The 16196-nt window shown below is 43.2% G+C and overlaps 1 protein-coding gene across 1 annotated transcript in view; it reads right to left on the reverse strand.

Moving 5' to 3' along the window:
• Positions 1-16196, reverse strand: part of scin (scinderin) — a 102728-nt gene that overhangs the window by 25017 nt on the left and 61515 nt on the right. Inside the window, exons 7-9 of the mRNA XM_078422015.1 lie at positions 15174-15262; positions 13184-13399; positions 8283-8404 (exon numbers count right to left, since the gene is read on the reverse strand). Of these exons, the coding sequence (XP_078278141.1) occupies positions 8283-8404; positions 13184-13399; positions 15174-15262 (427 nt within the window). The remainder of the gene's footprint in view (positions 1-8282; positions 8405-13183; positions 13400-15173; positions 15263-16196) is intronic.

Below are 16196 nucleotides of genomic sequence, written 5' to 3' on the forward strand. Positions count from 1 at the left end.
GTGACACACATGTTCACACCAGGGAATGGTACAAAATACAAGCACACTCGCTGGTTACGAGGATGTTGCCAGGACTAGAGGGTCTGAGCTGTAAGGAGAGGTTGAGTAAGCTGTGAGTATTCCTTGGAGCGCAGGAGGATGAGGGGTAATCTTATAGAGGTATATAAAATCATGAGAGGAATGGATCGGGTGGATGCACAGTCTCATTCCCAGAGTAGGTGAATTGAGGACAAGACGACATAGGTTTAAGAAGAGGGGAAAATATTCAATAGGAATCTGAGGGGGAATTATTTACACACAAAGGGTGGAAGGTATATGGAACATGCTGCTGGAGGGGGTGGTTGAGGCTGGGACTATACCCAACGTTTAAGAAACAGTTAGATTGGTGCATGGATAGGACAGGTTTGGAGTGATACGGACCAAACGGGGGCAGGTGGGACAAATGTAGCTGGGATATGTTGGCCGGTATGGGCAAGTTTGGCCGAAGGGCCTGTTCCACACTGTATCACTCGATGCCTCTATGACTCTAGTCACAGCACACTGACTATTATCGTTTATTCCGTGATGCTCATTCCAAAGATCAGCAGAAAATGTAACACAAAACCACAACAGCTAAATCTGAGGAAATAATTTTGTAGTGGATTATAGTCTCCACGCGAAACGTCACCCATTCCTTCTCTCCAGTGATGCTGCCTGTCCTGCTGATTTACTCCAGCTTTTTGTGTATATTATAGATTGATTAGTATAAAAAAATAACTGCAGATGCTGGTACAAATCGATTTATTCACAAAATGCTGGAGTAACTCAGCAGGTCAGGCAGCATCTCGGGAGAGAAGGAATGGGTGATGTTTCGGGTCGAGACCCTTCTTCAGTCTGAAGAATTGTTTGAAGTATTATTTTCTTATACTAATCAATCTATAATATACACAAAAAGTGTGGAACAGGCCCTTCGGCCAAACTTGCCCACACCGGCCAACATATCCCAGCTACATTTGTCCCACCTGCCCCTGTTTGGTCCATATCCCTCCAAAACTGTCCTATCCATGCACCTTCTTCAGTCTGAAGAAGGGTCTCGACCCGAAACGTCACCCATTCCTTCTCTCCCGAGATGCTGCCTGACCTTATAGATTGATTAGGTCAGTTTATATTCTGTTCAATTCGCATCGCATATTGTCAAATTGTTCTGATCGAATTATCAATGCTATCTTTAAAATATGAACTGTAAGCACAAATGTGTAGAAAGGAACTGCAGATGCTTGTTTACACCGAAGACAGACACAAAAAGCTGGAGTAACTCAGCGGGCAGGACAGGCAGCATCTCTGGAGAGAAGGAATGGGTGACGTTTCGGGTCGAGACCCTTCTTCAGACTTTTCGAATGTTTGATCAATTTTCAGCCACAGGTGAAAAACTTTTGGAGCCATTGCCCTGGAGCCTTGAAAATGTTAGACTTGATCTACATGGAGCAGATGTGCACAAATTGTGTAATCGTATAAGTAAACAAATATCTTAGTGGATATGGAATACTCAAGCTCTGCCATATTACTTGTAAAAAATTATTACTTAAGAAAAGGAAAATTCAAAATTAAAAGTGAATTTGTAATATAAATGTCAATAATTTTATATCAATAAACATTGAATGTGCAAATTGTGGTAAATTAAGCTCAAAGGTTCAAAGGTATTTTATTGTCATGTGCACCAATTAAGGTACAGTGAAACTCGAAGCTGTAATAAGGAATAAGAATCCTTAGATCAGAGCTGAAAGAAATTTATAGATAGTTATATCTTTTAAATGTATTGGCACGTGCTTTAAGATATGCCTAATCTTAAAATTAATATAGAAATCCAATATTTAAAAGGCAAAATTTCAGATGATTAAGGCAAGATATGGAAGCAATGAGCCATACAATTAATGGTTGTAAATTAAACTAGATTTACACATTTAAATATGTCTGCTGGATTTATTTCAACAATACTTGAATGTAGAGAAAAATGGGTAATGCTTAACTAGAAACTCTTCACTTATTCCCTTAGTTTTGTATAAACTCAATTTATGTTAAGTATTAAAAAAAATTGCAAATCTCCCATCTGAACATCCAATTGATATGTTATTTATTGGAAATTTGAAAAAATGTTTCCATTTTTATTGAATTTATCATCTTTTAAACCGATCCATACTCATTGTTGCAGCTGTTTCATTATGAGTGTGTTTTTTATTTTCATCGCTAGCTGGTTTCTTCAGTAGATGCTCTGGGATATGGCAGATGTCAAATGTTCAAAGTGGTCCATGCTGCTCATTTCTCCACTCCCTGTCACAAGGTCATTTGTAGTGGGCATGACAGACTAAGTCAGAGTCTTCTTGCCCCAAGGAAGAAGTATTTTCTCCACTCCCTGTCACAAGGTCATTTGTAGTGGGCATGACAGACTAAGTCAGAGTCTTCTTGCCCCAAGGAAGAAGTATTCCATCTGGTAGCCTCACTTAGAACTGACAAAATGCATTATAATCAAGCTGTTGCATATTATACTGCCAAAAATGGAAACTGCAAGATTTTGCCTCAGTGCTCTGCAAAACCCAAATGCAGAAAATATAAGGTTTGCTTTCAAGTCTGAGCAATTGCAAGAACTATAGGAATTCTATACTGAAGGATTTCATTTGTTGCACTTTCATTAGGTGATTTATTTACTTCCAGTTTCATCTAGTTTCTTGGCCCATTTTGCTCTACAGTCCCTTAGGGTTATCCACTCAAAATAATTTATTCTTCCTCTGAGTTTGAGAAGACTTTTAAATCCTGAAGTTGTCAAATCTGAGTCCTGATTGATACAGCGTCTCGACCATAATTGTCGCCCATCCCTCTGCCTCCATAGAAAAGGACGCAAAGTGCTGGAATAACTCACTGGGTCAGCTGGCATCTCTGGATATGTGACTTTTTGGGTCGAGACTAACCAGCAACTGCAATTCCTTGTGTTTATGTTCCTCTGCTTTAACAGATACGCCCCGACCTGTTGATTTCCTCCAGCATTTTGCTTTTTGCTTCTGTCCTGTCCTGCCTTTGAACCCTTCCTATACATATATCTGTCCAAAGTATTTTGAAATCATTTTGTTTTTCTGCTGCTGCTGCTTCCCCTGACAGCTCATTCCAGATACAGAGTAAAATGGTTACCTTTGAGGTTGTTCTTAAATCTCTCCCCTGTTAAGCCTATGCCATCTAGTTTTAGGTTTTGTGTTTTAGAGATACAGTGTGGAAACAGGCCCTTCAGCCCACCGAGTCCGCACTGACCATCGATCCCCGCACACTTACACTATCCTACACACACTAGGGACAATTTTACAATTTACCAAGACAATTGGCCTCCAAACCGATACTTCTTTGGAGCATGGGAGGAAACCGGAGATAGCGGAGAAAACCCATGCAGGTCACATAGAAACATAGAAAATAGGTGCAGGAGTAGGCCATTCGGCCCTTCGAGCCTGCACCGCCATTCAATATGATCATGGCTGATATCATATCATATCATATCATACATATACAGCCGGAAACAGGCCTTTTTCGGCCCACCAAATCCATGCCGCCCAGCGATCCCTTTAGCCACAAGGGCCACATCTAACCCCCTCTTAAATATAGCCAATGAACTGGCCTCAACTACCTTCTGTGGCAGAGAATTCCACAGACTCACCACTCTCTGTGTGAAGAAATGTTTTCTCATCTCGGTCCTAAAAGACTTCCCCCTTATCCTTAAGCTGTGACCCCTGGTTCTGGACTTCCCCAACATCGGGAACAATCTTCCCACATCTAGCCTCTCCAACCCCTTAAGAATTTTATATGTTTCAATAAGATCCCCCCTCAGTCTTCTAAATTCCAGCGAGTATAAGCCTAGTCTATCCAGTCTTTCTTCATATGAAAGTCCTGCCATCCCAGGGATCAATCTGGTGAACCTTCTCTGTACTCCCTCTAAGGCTAGAATGTCTTTCCTCAGATTAGGAGACCAAAACTGTACACAATACTCCAGGTGCGGTCTCACCAAGGCCCTGTACAACTGCAGCAGAACCTCCCTGCTCCTATACTCAAATCCTCTTGCTATGAATGCCAACATACCATTCGCTTTCTTCACTGCCTGCTGCACCTGCACGCTTGCTTTCAATGACTGGTGCACCATGACACCCAGGTCACGTTGCATCTCCCCTTTTCCTAATTGGCCACCATTCAGGTAATACTCTGCTCTCCTGTTCTTGCCGCCAAAGTGGATAACCTCACATTTATCCACATTATATTACATCTGCCATGCATTTGCCCACTCTCCTAATCTATCCAAGTCACCTGCAGCCTCCTAGCATCCTCCTCACAGCTAACACTGCCACCCAGCTTCGTGTCATCCTCAAACTTAGAGATATTGCATTCAGTTCCCTCGTCCAAATCATTAATATATTGTAAATAACTGGGGTCCCAGCACTGAGCCTTGCGGTACCCCACTAGTCACTGCCTGCCATTCCGAAAAGGACCCGTTTATTCCTACTCTTTGCTTCCTGTCCGCCAACCAATTCTCTATCCACCTCAACACTGAACCCCCAATACCGTGTGCTTTAAGTTTGTACCCCAATCTCCTATGTGGGACCTTGTCGAAGGCCTTCTGAAAGTCCAGATATAACACATCGACTGGTTTATCTTGTCCACTCTACTAGTTACATCCTCGAAAAATTCTATAAGATTCGTCAGGCATGATTTGCCTTTCATAAATCCATGCTGACTTTGTCCGATGATTTCACCACTTTCCAAATGTGATGCTATCACATCTTTAATAACTGACTCTAGTATTTTCCCCACTACCGATGTTAGGCTAACTGGTCTATAATTCCCCGTTTTCTCTCTCCCTCCCTTTTTAAAAAGTGGGGTTACATTAGCTACCCTCCAGTCCTCAGGAACTACTCCAGAATCTAAAGAGTTTTGAAAAATTATCACTAATGCACCCACTATTTCTGAGGCTACTTCCTTAAGCACTCTGGGATGCAGCCTATCTGGCCCTGGGGATTTATCGGCCTTTAATCCATTTAATTTACCTAACACCACTTCCCGACTAACCTGGATTACCCTCAGTTCCTCCATCTCGTTAGACCACCGGTCCCCCGCTATTTCCGGCAGATTGTTTATGTCATCCCTAGTGAAGACAGAACCAATGTAGTTGTTCAATTGGTCTGCCATCTCCTTGTTCCCCATGATCAATTCACCTGTTTCTGACTGCAAGGGACCTACATTTGTCTTAACTAGTCTTTTTCTCTTCACATATCTATAAATGCTTTTGCAGTCAGTTTTTATGTTCCCTGCCAGTTTTCTCTCATAATCTATTTTCCCTTTCCTAATTAAGCCCTTTATCCTCCTCTGCTGGACTCTGAATTTCTCCCAGTCCTCTGGTATGATACTTTTTCTGGCTAATTTATATGCTTCATCTTTTGTTTTAATACTATCCTTGATTTCCCTTGTTAGCCACGGATGCACTACCTTTCCTGGTTTGTTCTTTTGCCAAACTGGGATGAACAATTGGAGAACATACAAACTCCATACAGACAGGATTGAACCTGCATCCCTGTGCTGTAAGGCAGCAAGCAACTCTGCTGCTGCACCACTATGCTGGGTGAATGAATTCTCTACCTGGGAAAAAGACTGTGAATATTCGCTTTATCTATGCCCCCTCATTATCTTGAATAACTCAATGAGCTCACCCTATCCTCCTATGCTCCCAGCCAATCCTGACTCTCCCTATAGCTCAAGCCTGCAACTCAAGCCTGCAATATCCTGGTGAATCTTTTTTGAACCTTTTTCAACTTAATGACATTATTTCTATAGCTGGGCAACCAGAACTACACACAGTACTCTAAACGTGGTCTCACAAACAAATTCTCCAGCTGTATCATGATGTCCCAACGTTTGCACTCAATACCCTTCCCAATGAAGAAAACGTGCTGAACTTTGATCATCTGACTTGCTACTTTCAGAGAACCATGCAATTGGATTCACAGATCTCTGTTCTACAACACTCTCCAAAGCTCCACCATTTTAAATGCAAGTTCCACCCTGGTTTGACATATCAAATTGCACCACCTCACACCTCTCAACTGAGCTAGCTGCTGGGAATACATTCAGCAATCTGACACCATCGGCAAATTAAAAAGTACGGTCATTTAAAGTCATTTGTCAGGACCTCTTTATAACTGACTTCAGTTAAGGCGGACCAACCTTCACTGCCAGGCTGGGTTGCCGACGCCATCCCGGCCCGTTCCACCTCTCCGGCTGCTCCTGCCACAACACCACCCCAACTGCTCCCGCTACTGCCACCAATGTCACTCCGACTGCCACCGCCACCATCGCTGCCACCCTCCCCACCCCTACCACTGCTGCTTCCACCACCACCACTGCTGCTTCCACCACCACCACTTCCACCACCACCACTGCTGCTTCCACCACCACTTCCACCACCACTGCTACTTCCACCAACACTGCCAACAACACTACCAGCACCGCCGACACCATTATCGCCAACCCTTACCTTACTCCAGCCGCCACGTATCACCAACAATTACTCTGCTGATCCTTGCCTCTCCCCCGGCCATCAACTCACCTGGATTCCAGGTCCAGTTCCAGACCTAGGGTTGGGAGAAGAGTCTAGACCCGAGATGCCACCTATCCACATTCTCCAGAAACACTGCCTGACCTGCTGAGTTACTCCAGCACTTTGTGCCTTTTGTGTATTAACTAGTAACTGTAGTTTTTTGTTTCTTCTATTTATACAATGAAAATCCCTTGTATGAAGGGATTATCATTGTATAAATGATACAAATTATAGTGGTCAATCAGTAATAATGGATACCATCTCTCCCCTTTAATCCATGATAACGAAGGTTTACTCTATGGAGCAATTGAAACAGATTATTTGTTAGGAAGGTAAAAACAAGATATTTCCTACAAAAAAATCACTTGTTGTGAATGAAAACAGGTGCTCATGTGAGAGGCTTATCTTATCTGCATTAATAGGCATTACATGAATTTTGACACCAATCAGCTGTTTATTTCTCAAGGTCAACTGAGATTTTCTGGGATTTTTTTGAATTTCAATTTAGAGGCAATGGTGTTCTTCTTTATTCCACTTTGGATTATAAATATACCTGTATCACTGAATACTTTCTGCTGGCTAATACTGTATAAAATTATATTACAACTCTTGTCCATATTTGCACTTGACTCTGTTAGAGATTGAACTAATCTTTTGCCTTTTCTCGTGTCTATTTCCTTCATTTTACTGAGAAGACCTATCAAAGTATTCATAGAAGAATCTAGCCTCCAGTGGTGCTGCACTTCAAAGAAAACAATTTCTCCACTCCTACTTAAATTAAACATCAATGATGCAGCTGTATAATGCTCAGGTCTGACAACCCAATATTGTCATGCCTTCGATGTGACAACTCATCAAAAATTTTAATTTTAATTTATCGATGCTTTGCGACTTGACTTGTAGTGACATTACTTTCAGGCAATGGGACCTTTTGGTTGATTAGTTTACTGTAACAAACGTTCTTCCATTCTAATCAATCTGATAATAATCTATAAGCAAAGGATCCCTTTGGTCAGGGAACAACTGTTGAATGAGAAACAGTATGTTTCAGGTCAAAGGCACCACCTGAGATACTGAGTGTTTCTCGCATTTTCTGTTTTATTTCATATCTTAAGCACCTGCTCGTAATTTTTTTTCAATCTCTTTTTTATCATCTTGATATCATACAGTCAAACATTCGGGTAGACTTATTCTGGCACCAGGCAGTGAGGTCCCTAAAACAAAGGTAGAAGCTCACTGCTGACTGTTTGTTCATAATCTACTGCATGCCATATTGAATTTTCTGAGCATAATTAATTGAAGTTGTTATTTTGACCATTTATATCAACTTTTATAATATTTTGCTGGTAAATACTTACTAGGTTACCCTTGTGATGTAATTCAGACTCCTTAAAATAAAGGAAGCCAACTTTGAAAGAAAGCTTGTCCAAGTTTCCCCATAAATTGACACAACTGTGAGACTGGTCAACTCTGTCATCATGAGGAAACTCATCTCAAATGAAACAAATCTGATTTTTTAGATCCCATTAATTTGTACTGCTATTTACCAGTGGCTTATCCCAACAATAGGAAACATAGCTATTCTCATCAAATTTGGTTCTTCATGGTGAATAGACTTAGAATATGTCAGAATAAAACTTTTGAAAATAATCATTCGGAGAGAAATTTGAGTTGATATACACACCAGGTATAAATAATCTGTCCCGATTTGTAGGTGTAAAGAATGATGTAACAATCTCCGCCGTAAAATTGTCCGTACGTAGCAGGGTCGACCGGGATCCGCCCGCTGCTCTCAACTCGCCAAATCTTGAACAAGAGAAAAGTGTGAAGTAAAGTCAGAACTTCCGTGCCTTCAATAAATGGCAGCGTGCAGCTTTAAATAGACTCAGCTAATCAAATGGTGGTAGGAAGCTGCTGGTCATCCATGTTATACTATATGTGATCATTTTGCAAAAGTAAAAACCATCTTCCATTTATCTATTGTACGCACTTTATCATCACATTACAATGTACCACCAATCGTGAATTGCTATTGAATTGTAGTCACTGTTGCCATGAATCAAGAAAAATAATAAGTCAAAAGAAATAGCACAAACAACCCAGGGGATGATTTTAACAGTACACGCAGCAGGAAATGGGCAGCAGCAGCAGAAGTCTCTGTTTTATTCCTCACTCAATTTTCCATAACCTCAGAACATTCTGCGGAGTTAAACCCATTGGCTCTTGGATGAGACCATGAACTGTCTTCTTTCTTCTTTCAGCTGAATATAAAAGATTCCACAAACAGCATTGCTGGTAACTGTTGTAATATATAAGACAAGGGGGATGTTGTGATATTGCTGGGACTACTTTGTGTATCCAAGAACTACTTTGTATGCCTGTGTATATAAGTGATGGGTGTGATTAGGCGGTCACTCTGGATGCAGGTGGCCACGGAATAAACAGCCTGGAGTTGAGCTCCAGCAATGTAACCTTTTATACACGTGTACTTGTGGTCCGTCCAGAGTCACTAAAGGTACAACAGGTACCGGACCACGAAGTACAACATGGTGGCAGCGGCTTGGTGTTTCGCCTAGGGAGGGAATGAAGCATGCCCGAGTAGAAAAGGTTAAAAAAAAATAATAATAATTAAAAAAAAGAGCCCTGAAGGGAAACAAAACAAAAGAAAAGTTTCCAGCTCGGTACGGGACGTTTGGAGTGCATCCCGACAGGGCCAGTGTGAGTTGGTATAGTTACCTGCTCAGTAGTCGGCGCCGAGTTGCCGACGTGACGCTGCAAGCTGCTGGGGGAGGTGCGTGTAGGCCCACGTCGCGCCCCAGCACCTGTGTAGGCCCGAGATTAGAAGCCTGCGACTGCATCGCGGGGGAGAGACCGGGAGACCCGACACACACGGAGATGTGCGGTGACCGGGGAAGACCGGGAGGCCCGACACACACGGAGATGTGCGGTGACCGGGGAAGACCGGGAGACCCGACACACATGGAGATGTGCGGTGACCGGGGAAGACCGGGAGACCCGACACACACGGAGATGTGCGGTGACCGGGGAAGACCGGGAGACCCGACACACACGGAGATGTGCGGTGACCGGGGAAGACCGACACCCACGGAGGTGTGCGGCAACCGGAGGAGACCGGGAGACCCAACACCCACGGAGGTGTGCGGTGACCGAGGAAGACCGACACCCATGGAGGTGTGCGGCGACCGGGAGAGCCCCGGAGGAGACCGACACCCACGGAGGTGTGCGGCGACTGGGAGACCTGACACCCACGGAGGTGTGCGGTGACCGGGGAAGACCGACACCCACGGAGGTGTGCGGCGACCGGTAAGACCGACACCCACGGTGGTGTGCGGCGACCGGGGGAGGCTGACACCCACGGATGTGTGCGGCGACCGGGAGAGCCCCGGAGGAGACCGACACCCACGGAGGTGTGCGGCGACCGGAGGGGGTCGGCGACCGGAGGGACCGACCACCCGCGGAGGTGCGGCGGCCGGTAAGGCCGAGGCATTAAATACTCACCCAGGCGCGTCGACCGTAGAGTCGGGACGGCCCTGGGCCCGAGGCAACGGCAGCGCGTTGGAATTGCGCGGCAGCTGCCGGGAGCACCTGTGGGCGGAGCTGGGGAGCACCTGTGGGCGGGGCCAGCGGCAGCTCGTTCGAAAAGTTGAGCGACAGCTGCCGGGGAGCACCTGTGGGCGGGGCCAGAGCGCACTGCAGCAGAGGCGCGATCGCACCGCAATTACAGCAGTGCCAGCCCAGCAGTGCCAGCCCAGCAGTGGGAGCCCAGCAGTGCCAACCCAGTAGTGGGAGCCCAGCAGTGGGAGCCCAGCAGTGCCAGCCCAGCATTGGGAGCCCAGCAGTGCCAGCCCAGCAGTGGGAGCCCAGCAGTGCCAACCCAGCAGTGGGAGCCCAGCAGTGCCAACCCAGCAGTGGGAGCCCAGCAGTGCCAACCCAGCAGTGGGAGCCCAGCAGTGCCAGCCCAGCAGTGGGAGGCCAGCAGTGGCAGGCAAATCATGGTGGTGGAGCATCTAGAGCCTACACTACGTTTGATCTACACAGCACGTCTTCTTGAGGGGAAGATATGGAACAAAATGAATATTTTGTGTTTAATGACCTGTGTAGTGATCTGTGTAATGAAAGCTTAATGTATTATATTTGATGCTTTTGTATAAATGTATATATCTGTGGAGTGACCACACGGAGTGAGTGACCACACGGAGTGAGTGACCCCCCGGAGATGAGTGACCACACGGAGAGAGTGACCACCCAGAGATGAGTGACCACCCGGAGATGAGTGACCACCCGGAGATGAGTGACCACACGGAGATGAGTGAAATTCCGCAGAGGAGTGACCACCATGATGGCGAAAAAAAGCAATTGTGTTTAGTTGTGTTATTGGTTTTGTTTGCAAAAAGCAATGGTGTTTTGGTTTTGTTTGTTAAATATATTTTAGCCCTCGAATGGTAAAGAAAACAATTTTATATAAGACAAGGGGGATGTTGTAATATATAAGACAAGGGGGATGTTGTGATATTGCTGGGACTACTTTGTGTATCCAAGAACTACTTTGTATGGCTGTGTATATAAGTGATGGGTGTGATTAGGCGGTCACTCTGGATCCAGGCGGCCTTGGAATAAACAGCCTGGAGTTAAGCTCCACCATGATAACATCTTAAACATGTGTACTCGTGGTCCTTCCAGAGTCACAACAAAGGTACAACAGGCGTACAACAGTAACTTCTGATGAAAATCATTAACCTGAAATGTAGTCTTTGTTTCTCTCTTCGCAGGTGCTTTCTGACTTGCTGAATATCTCCAGAACTTTCTGAGTTTTTGAGCTTTGTGGGTTGGCAAAGTTTTCCCCATGTTCAATAGCGGGAAAATAGATATTTTCAGCAGTACATTGCAACTTGGGGGATTTTCCTAGTATTATTTTGTCTGGGTCATTTATCTCTATTACTCGAGAGATTACTTTTCACGAAAAGGATATGATTGACTGTAAAGCTCATTGGCATGTTCAAAGATCATAAAAGGATCAATTATGTGCAACAAAACAAGCGTATGGATGGAAATGGACAGTGAATATTTTGGATCGACACGTTTCATCTGGACTAAAAGAGTAGAGGTGGCATAACTACAAAGAGTACAGGGGAAGTGGCAATTGTCGCCAATGTGTGCACATTTTTTTTCTTTGCAATGTGTTTGACATTGTAACAATGAGGTGAAGAACAATATCCTCTGGTCTTATACAGTCCTATTCTCCTTGAGTTGATAGAGATGTTCCTGCAGACACATGAGTGCAGTTACTGAATACCTGTTCTTCGGAGAAGCAAGAGATGTACGCAAATGCTTCATGACTGCTCTGCTGTGCTCTGAACGAAAGGTAAATGCAAACTCCTTTTTTTGGCAATGCAGCTTGTGAAGGCTTACCAAAGTAACAAACTATGGGGTGTTCCAAAGGATCAGCATTGGCAGCCTCGTATAACCTTGAGGCTAGGAAAGTGTGGCCCCGATCCTGACCTCCATGGACAAAATGATCCAGGATACATGTGAGGTGGATCTGAGGTCACAATAGGTCATAGATCCAAGTGAGGACAAAGATTCAGCCTGAATGTTGTCTATTTAAATAGCACGGTATCAGAGCAAACAATGTTAGTACAAGCTTGTGAGTATGTAAGGACTGTTATTACTCAGACTAATGAGGCTGTTAATCTTGCCGCATGTTAATGCTGTAAGATGCACTATTGTTGATGCACTCTGGAAAACATGGTGGTGGGAAATGTAATAATCCTGCCAAACGTCAGGATTGAATTTCCAGATAGATGCAACAAGACTCAGAAATGGGCACAGGATTGCCCTTCCCCTGCTGATCAGTTTTCAACGCCACAAATGTTATTTTTTGGAGTTGTCAAACCATATTTCTATCCCGATTTCTTCCAGGTAAAATACATTTATAATTTAATTGGTAACTTATAAATAATTAACTAATCGTCAACTTAGACAACAGCATAAAAAGTCACATACCTATGTTTACCTATGTTTGACAAATAAAGACAACATATTAAATAATGTAGATACTAGCATTAAATACAATACAATGAATAGTTTGAGTGAATCACACAACTGTGGCATATAGATTTCAATGAGAGCAGATTTGAGGTTATTGATTTGGATCTAGAAAGGATGAGGTTATGCCCTTATATGGTGAGAAGCACGATACTTTGGGGGCAAATCTCATGAAAAGGTAATAACTTCATAGTCAGAGTTATTTTGCATGGAAATGAGCCTATTGCCTCAATTCATCCATCCCCACCAAATTGTCTACTTGAGTTAGTCCCTCTTGCCTGTGTGTGGCCCATATCCTTCTAAACCATTCCTAACCATGTACCCATCTATATGTATTTTAAACATTGTAATTGTATCTGCCTCTATAGCTTCCCCGAGCAGCTCATTCCATGTACCCACCACCCTGTGAAAATGTTGCCTCTCACATCCCTTTTAAGTCTTGCCCTTCCCACCTGAAACCTATGCCATTTTTCATACCAATCCAATACATTCTGCTTTGAATGAGGATTGTAAGTTTACCTCTGTTTGTCCAGAACCATTATCGACCATGTTATGCCTGGCGGCCATTTGAGGGCAGCTGTGTAGTTTGGAGGCATCAAATTCAATCTGCTTGATTTTGGCAATTGTCTCAGTGACATATACTTTTCCGAAACCCTCGCTCTGATCCAAATCTTTCCAATTCTTAAAGAACTGTTTGAAGGTTGATGTTTCTCCTCCTTCGGGAAGAACTTGGATCTGTAGTGAGAAACAAAGCTTTAATTTCCTACGGTAGCAATTTAACAAACGGCAACGGCTGAAATTTTACTGGCCCCATTACCTTTGCAGATTCTCAGTGCGTTTGTTGTTCAAGCAATCCCATTACTGCTGCTTCAGTTGATGTGATTCACCACAGAACAGTCAAAATGGAAAAGATTTGGTCTCCTTTTATCAATTTTTTGCAAGCATATGGTGCAACATAACATAACCTTAGAAATTAAACGGTTTAGAACCGGGTGACGGATGGGCAAAAATACAAGATAGGTAGATCTCCCCTAATCTTTCTTTTCTTTACTGTCTTCTTTTCTTTCAATCTTTTAACTTTTCATCTCTATCCTTTATTTCTTTTGCTTTCTGTTTCTACTCGCTTGACTATCTATTCCGACACTCTTTATTTCTTATTTCTTTCTTCTCTCACTGTTCTTTTATTATTAAATCAAAAGTATGAAGTTGTACAAGAATGGAAATATGTATTTATGTATTAGGTACTCAAGTACCACACTATTGTACTTACTTCTAACAAAAATAAATTAAAAAAAAAAAAAAAAAAAAAAAAAAAAAATGGAATGGAACCAAGATGGCGCCCAACCCAGGCTACTCTTTGTGTGCGAGTCACAGAAGTGGATCTGCAATCGCGCATATCAATCGCTCCACTCTTTTAAATCTGTACTAATGACTAAAAATGGTGTCAATAGCTGAGCACGGTGTGCACTGTTCCAGTGAGCAATCTTACTTTTGTCATGTTAGCTAACCTTGCGGGTTCTCTGAGTGTCTTAGTACAAACTCCTGACAAATTAGGGAGTATCTTGCACTGTAGTTCAAAACTAACTAGAACCCTCACAGTGGCAGAATGCAGATCCTCGAGCAAAGAGTGTGAGTTTGAATCAAAGTCAGGAATGAAATCTGTTGCACTGGAGATCAAAGAAGTTAACATAAGAGGCCCCACACATTGTAACCATCCAGAATGTCTGGTCAAGTATATAGAGAGTGCTATGACTTAGTTTAACCAAACTCTCTGCACAACTTTCCAATTTATCTTCAGTTCAGGATGACTTGTGCCAGGAAATGTGAAAATATAGCCCTGTGCATTACCCATTCTCACACCCAGTTTCCTCTTCAGCAATGAAGAGATTTTACTTTGCAACAGTACAAAAATGTGATTACTAAATAAACACATTTCAACCTAAATAGAATAATAAATTACTAATTAAAAATATTCTTCAACAAACTATAAATAATCAGATACTATAATACAGATTATATAGTGTGAAGCCCCAATATATTAAATTACTAGTATAAAAACTGCAGCATATTTTGTGCTAAATTCACACTGCAGACCAGGCATTCTTTCTCAATTAAATTTTTTTTTCATATGGTAATGGAAAAATGAAGCTACAAATTCTAATTTATCTTCCTTTGAACACTAGAATTGATGGTAATTAAATTTGCAGTCCTATCTATTTGATCACGGTAGATTTGACACATTAGTCTTTTTTACTCTTTCATGCAATTTACAACTTTGTTTTATTTTATCTGAAATGTCTACTAAACAGGCAATGTTTTCATTGTAAGGAGGATGTTGAATTGAAACGTCTGTCAATCCTTTTCTTTACATGCCATGGATGGTTGCTTTTACAATATAGCAATGAGATTAAAGACAATTTAAAATACACCCATTGAGTTGTCAAGGAAATAATAGGTTTTTCCCAGACACTACCTGTATCTTATATTCTCCTTCAAGCAAGTCTCTTACCTGACTATTAGATGGGTAGCCCATTTTTGCTATGAATCCCTCAGCAGTCTTCATAGCTGTTTTCCTCTCCTCTGGGTTTGCATTTTTACCTAAGTACCACAATATTTATTTGTTAAATATTTATTTCACAGCATGTGAAAAGTCGCAAATTGCATTTGATTTCATTTACAATTTAATGTTTGACTTCCAGTGATGTTATCATTTGTCTAACTTTAATACCTTTTTCATTCAGTTTAATGTGGTAGACATGTTTATTACTATCAACCATATGATAAATTTCCAATTGTTTACACTCATTATGCTAAGAGCTAAAACAATTCTGATTTATCTCAACTCTGATGGGGAACACCTGTTTTCATTGTGTCATTTATTAGGCTGAGATGGCCCAGAGGCCCAGAAGCGGTTGGAGGCGGTTGGAGCAGCGTCCGGGCGGTAGGTTTAAAAACGCAGCGCGGGGCTTTGTTCACCCAGAGGCCCAGAAGCGGTTGGAGGCGGTTGGAGCAGCGTCCGGGCGGTAGGTTTAAAAACCCTGCGCGGGGCTTTGTTCACCCAGAGGCCCAGAAGCGGTTGGAGGCGGTTGGAGCCGCGTCCGGGCGGTAGGTTTAAAAACCCAGCGCGGGGCTTTGTTCACCCAGAGGCCCAGAAGCGGTTGGAGGCGGTTGGAGCAGCGTCCGGGCGGTAGGTTTAAAAACCCAGCGCGGGGCTTTGTTCACCCAGAGGCCCAGAAGCGGTTGGAGGCGGTTGGAGCAGCGTCCGGGCGGTAGGTTTAAAAACCCAGCGCGGGGCTTTGTTCACCCAGAGGCCCAGAAGCGGTTGGAGGCGGTTGGAGCAGGATAAAAACGTCCCCTCACACTTCAAAAGAAGTGGTCTGGAGGAAGCCGCTGATTGGTGGAAGCGGACTAGAGGAAGCAGCTGATTGGGCGTAACCCCGGGGTTGTAATTCTGCTTTTTGTTCGTACTTTTAGTTAAGGGTTCAGTGAGTTCAGGGTTCAGTGAGTTAAGGGTTCAGTGAGTTAAGGGTTC

The sequence above is a fragment of the Rhinoraja longicauda genome, chromosome 2 (genome assembly GCF_053455715.1).
Source record: "Rhinoraja longicauda isolate Sanriku21f chromosome 2, sRhiLon1.1, whole genome shotgun sequence".
NCBI lineage: Eukaryota > Metazoa > Chordata > Chondrichthyes > Rajiformes > Arhynchobatidae > Rhinoraja > Rhinoraja longicauda.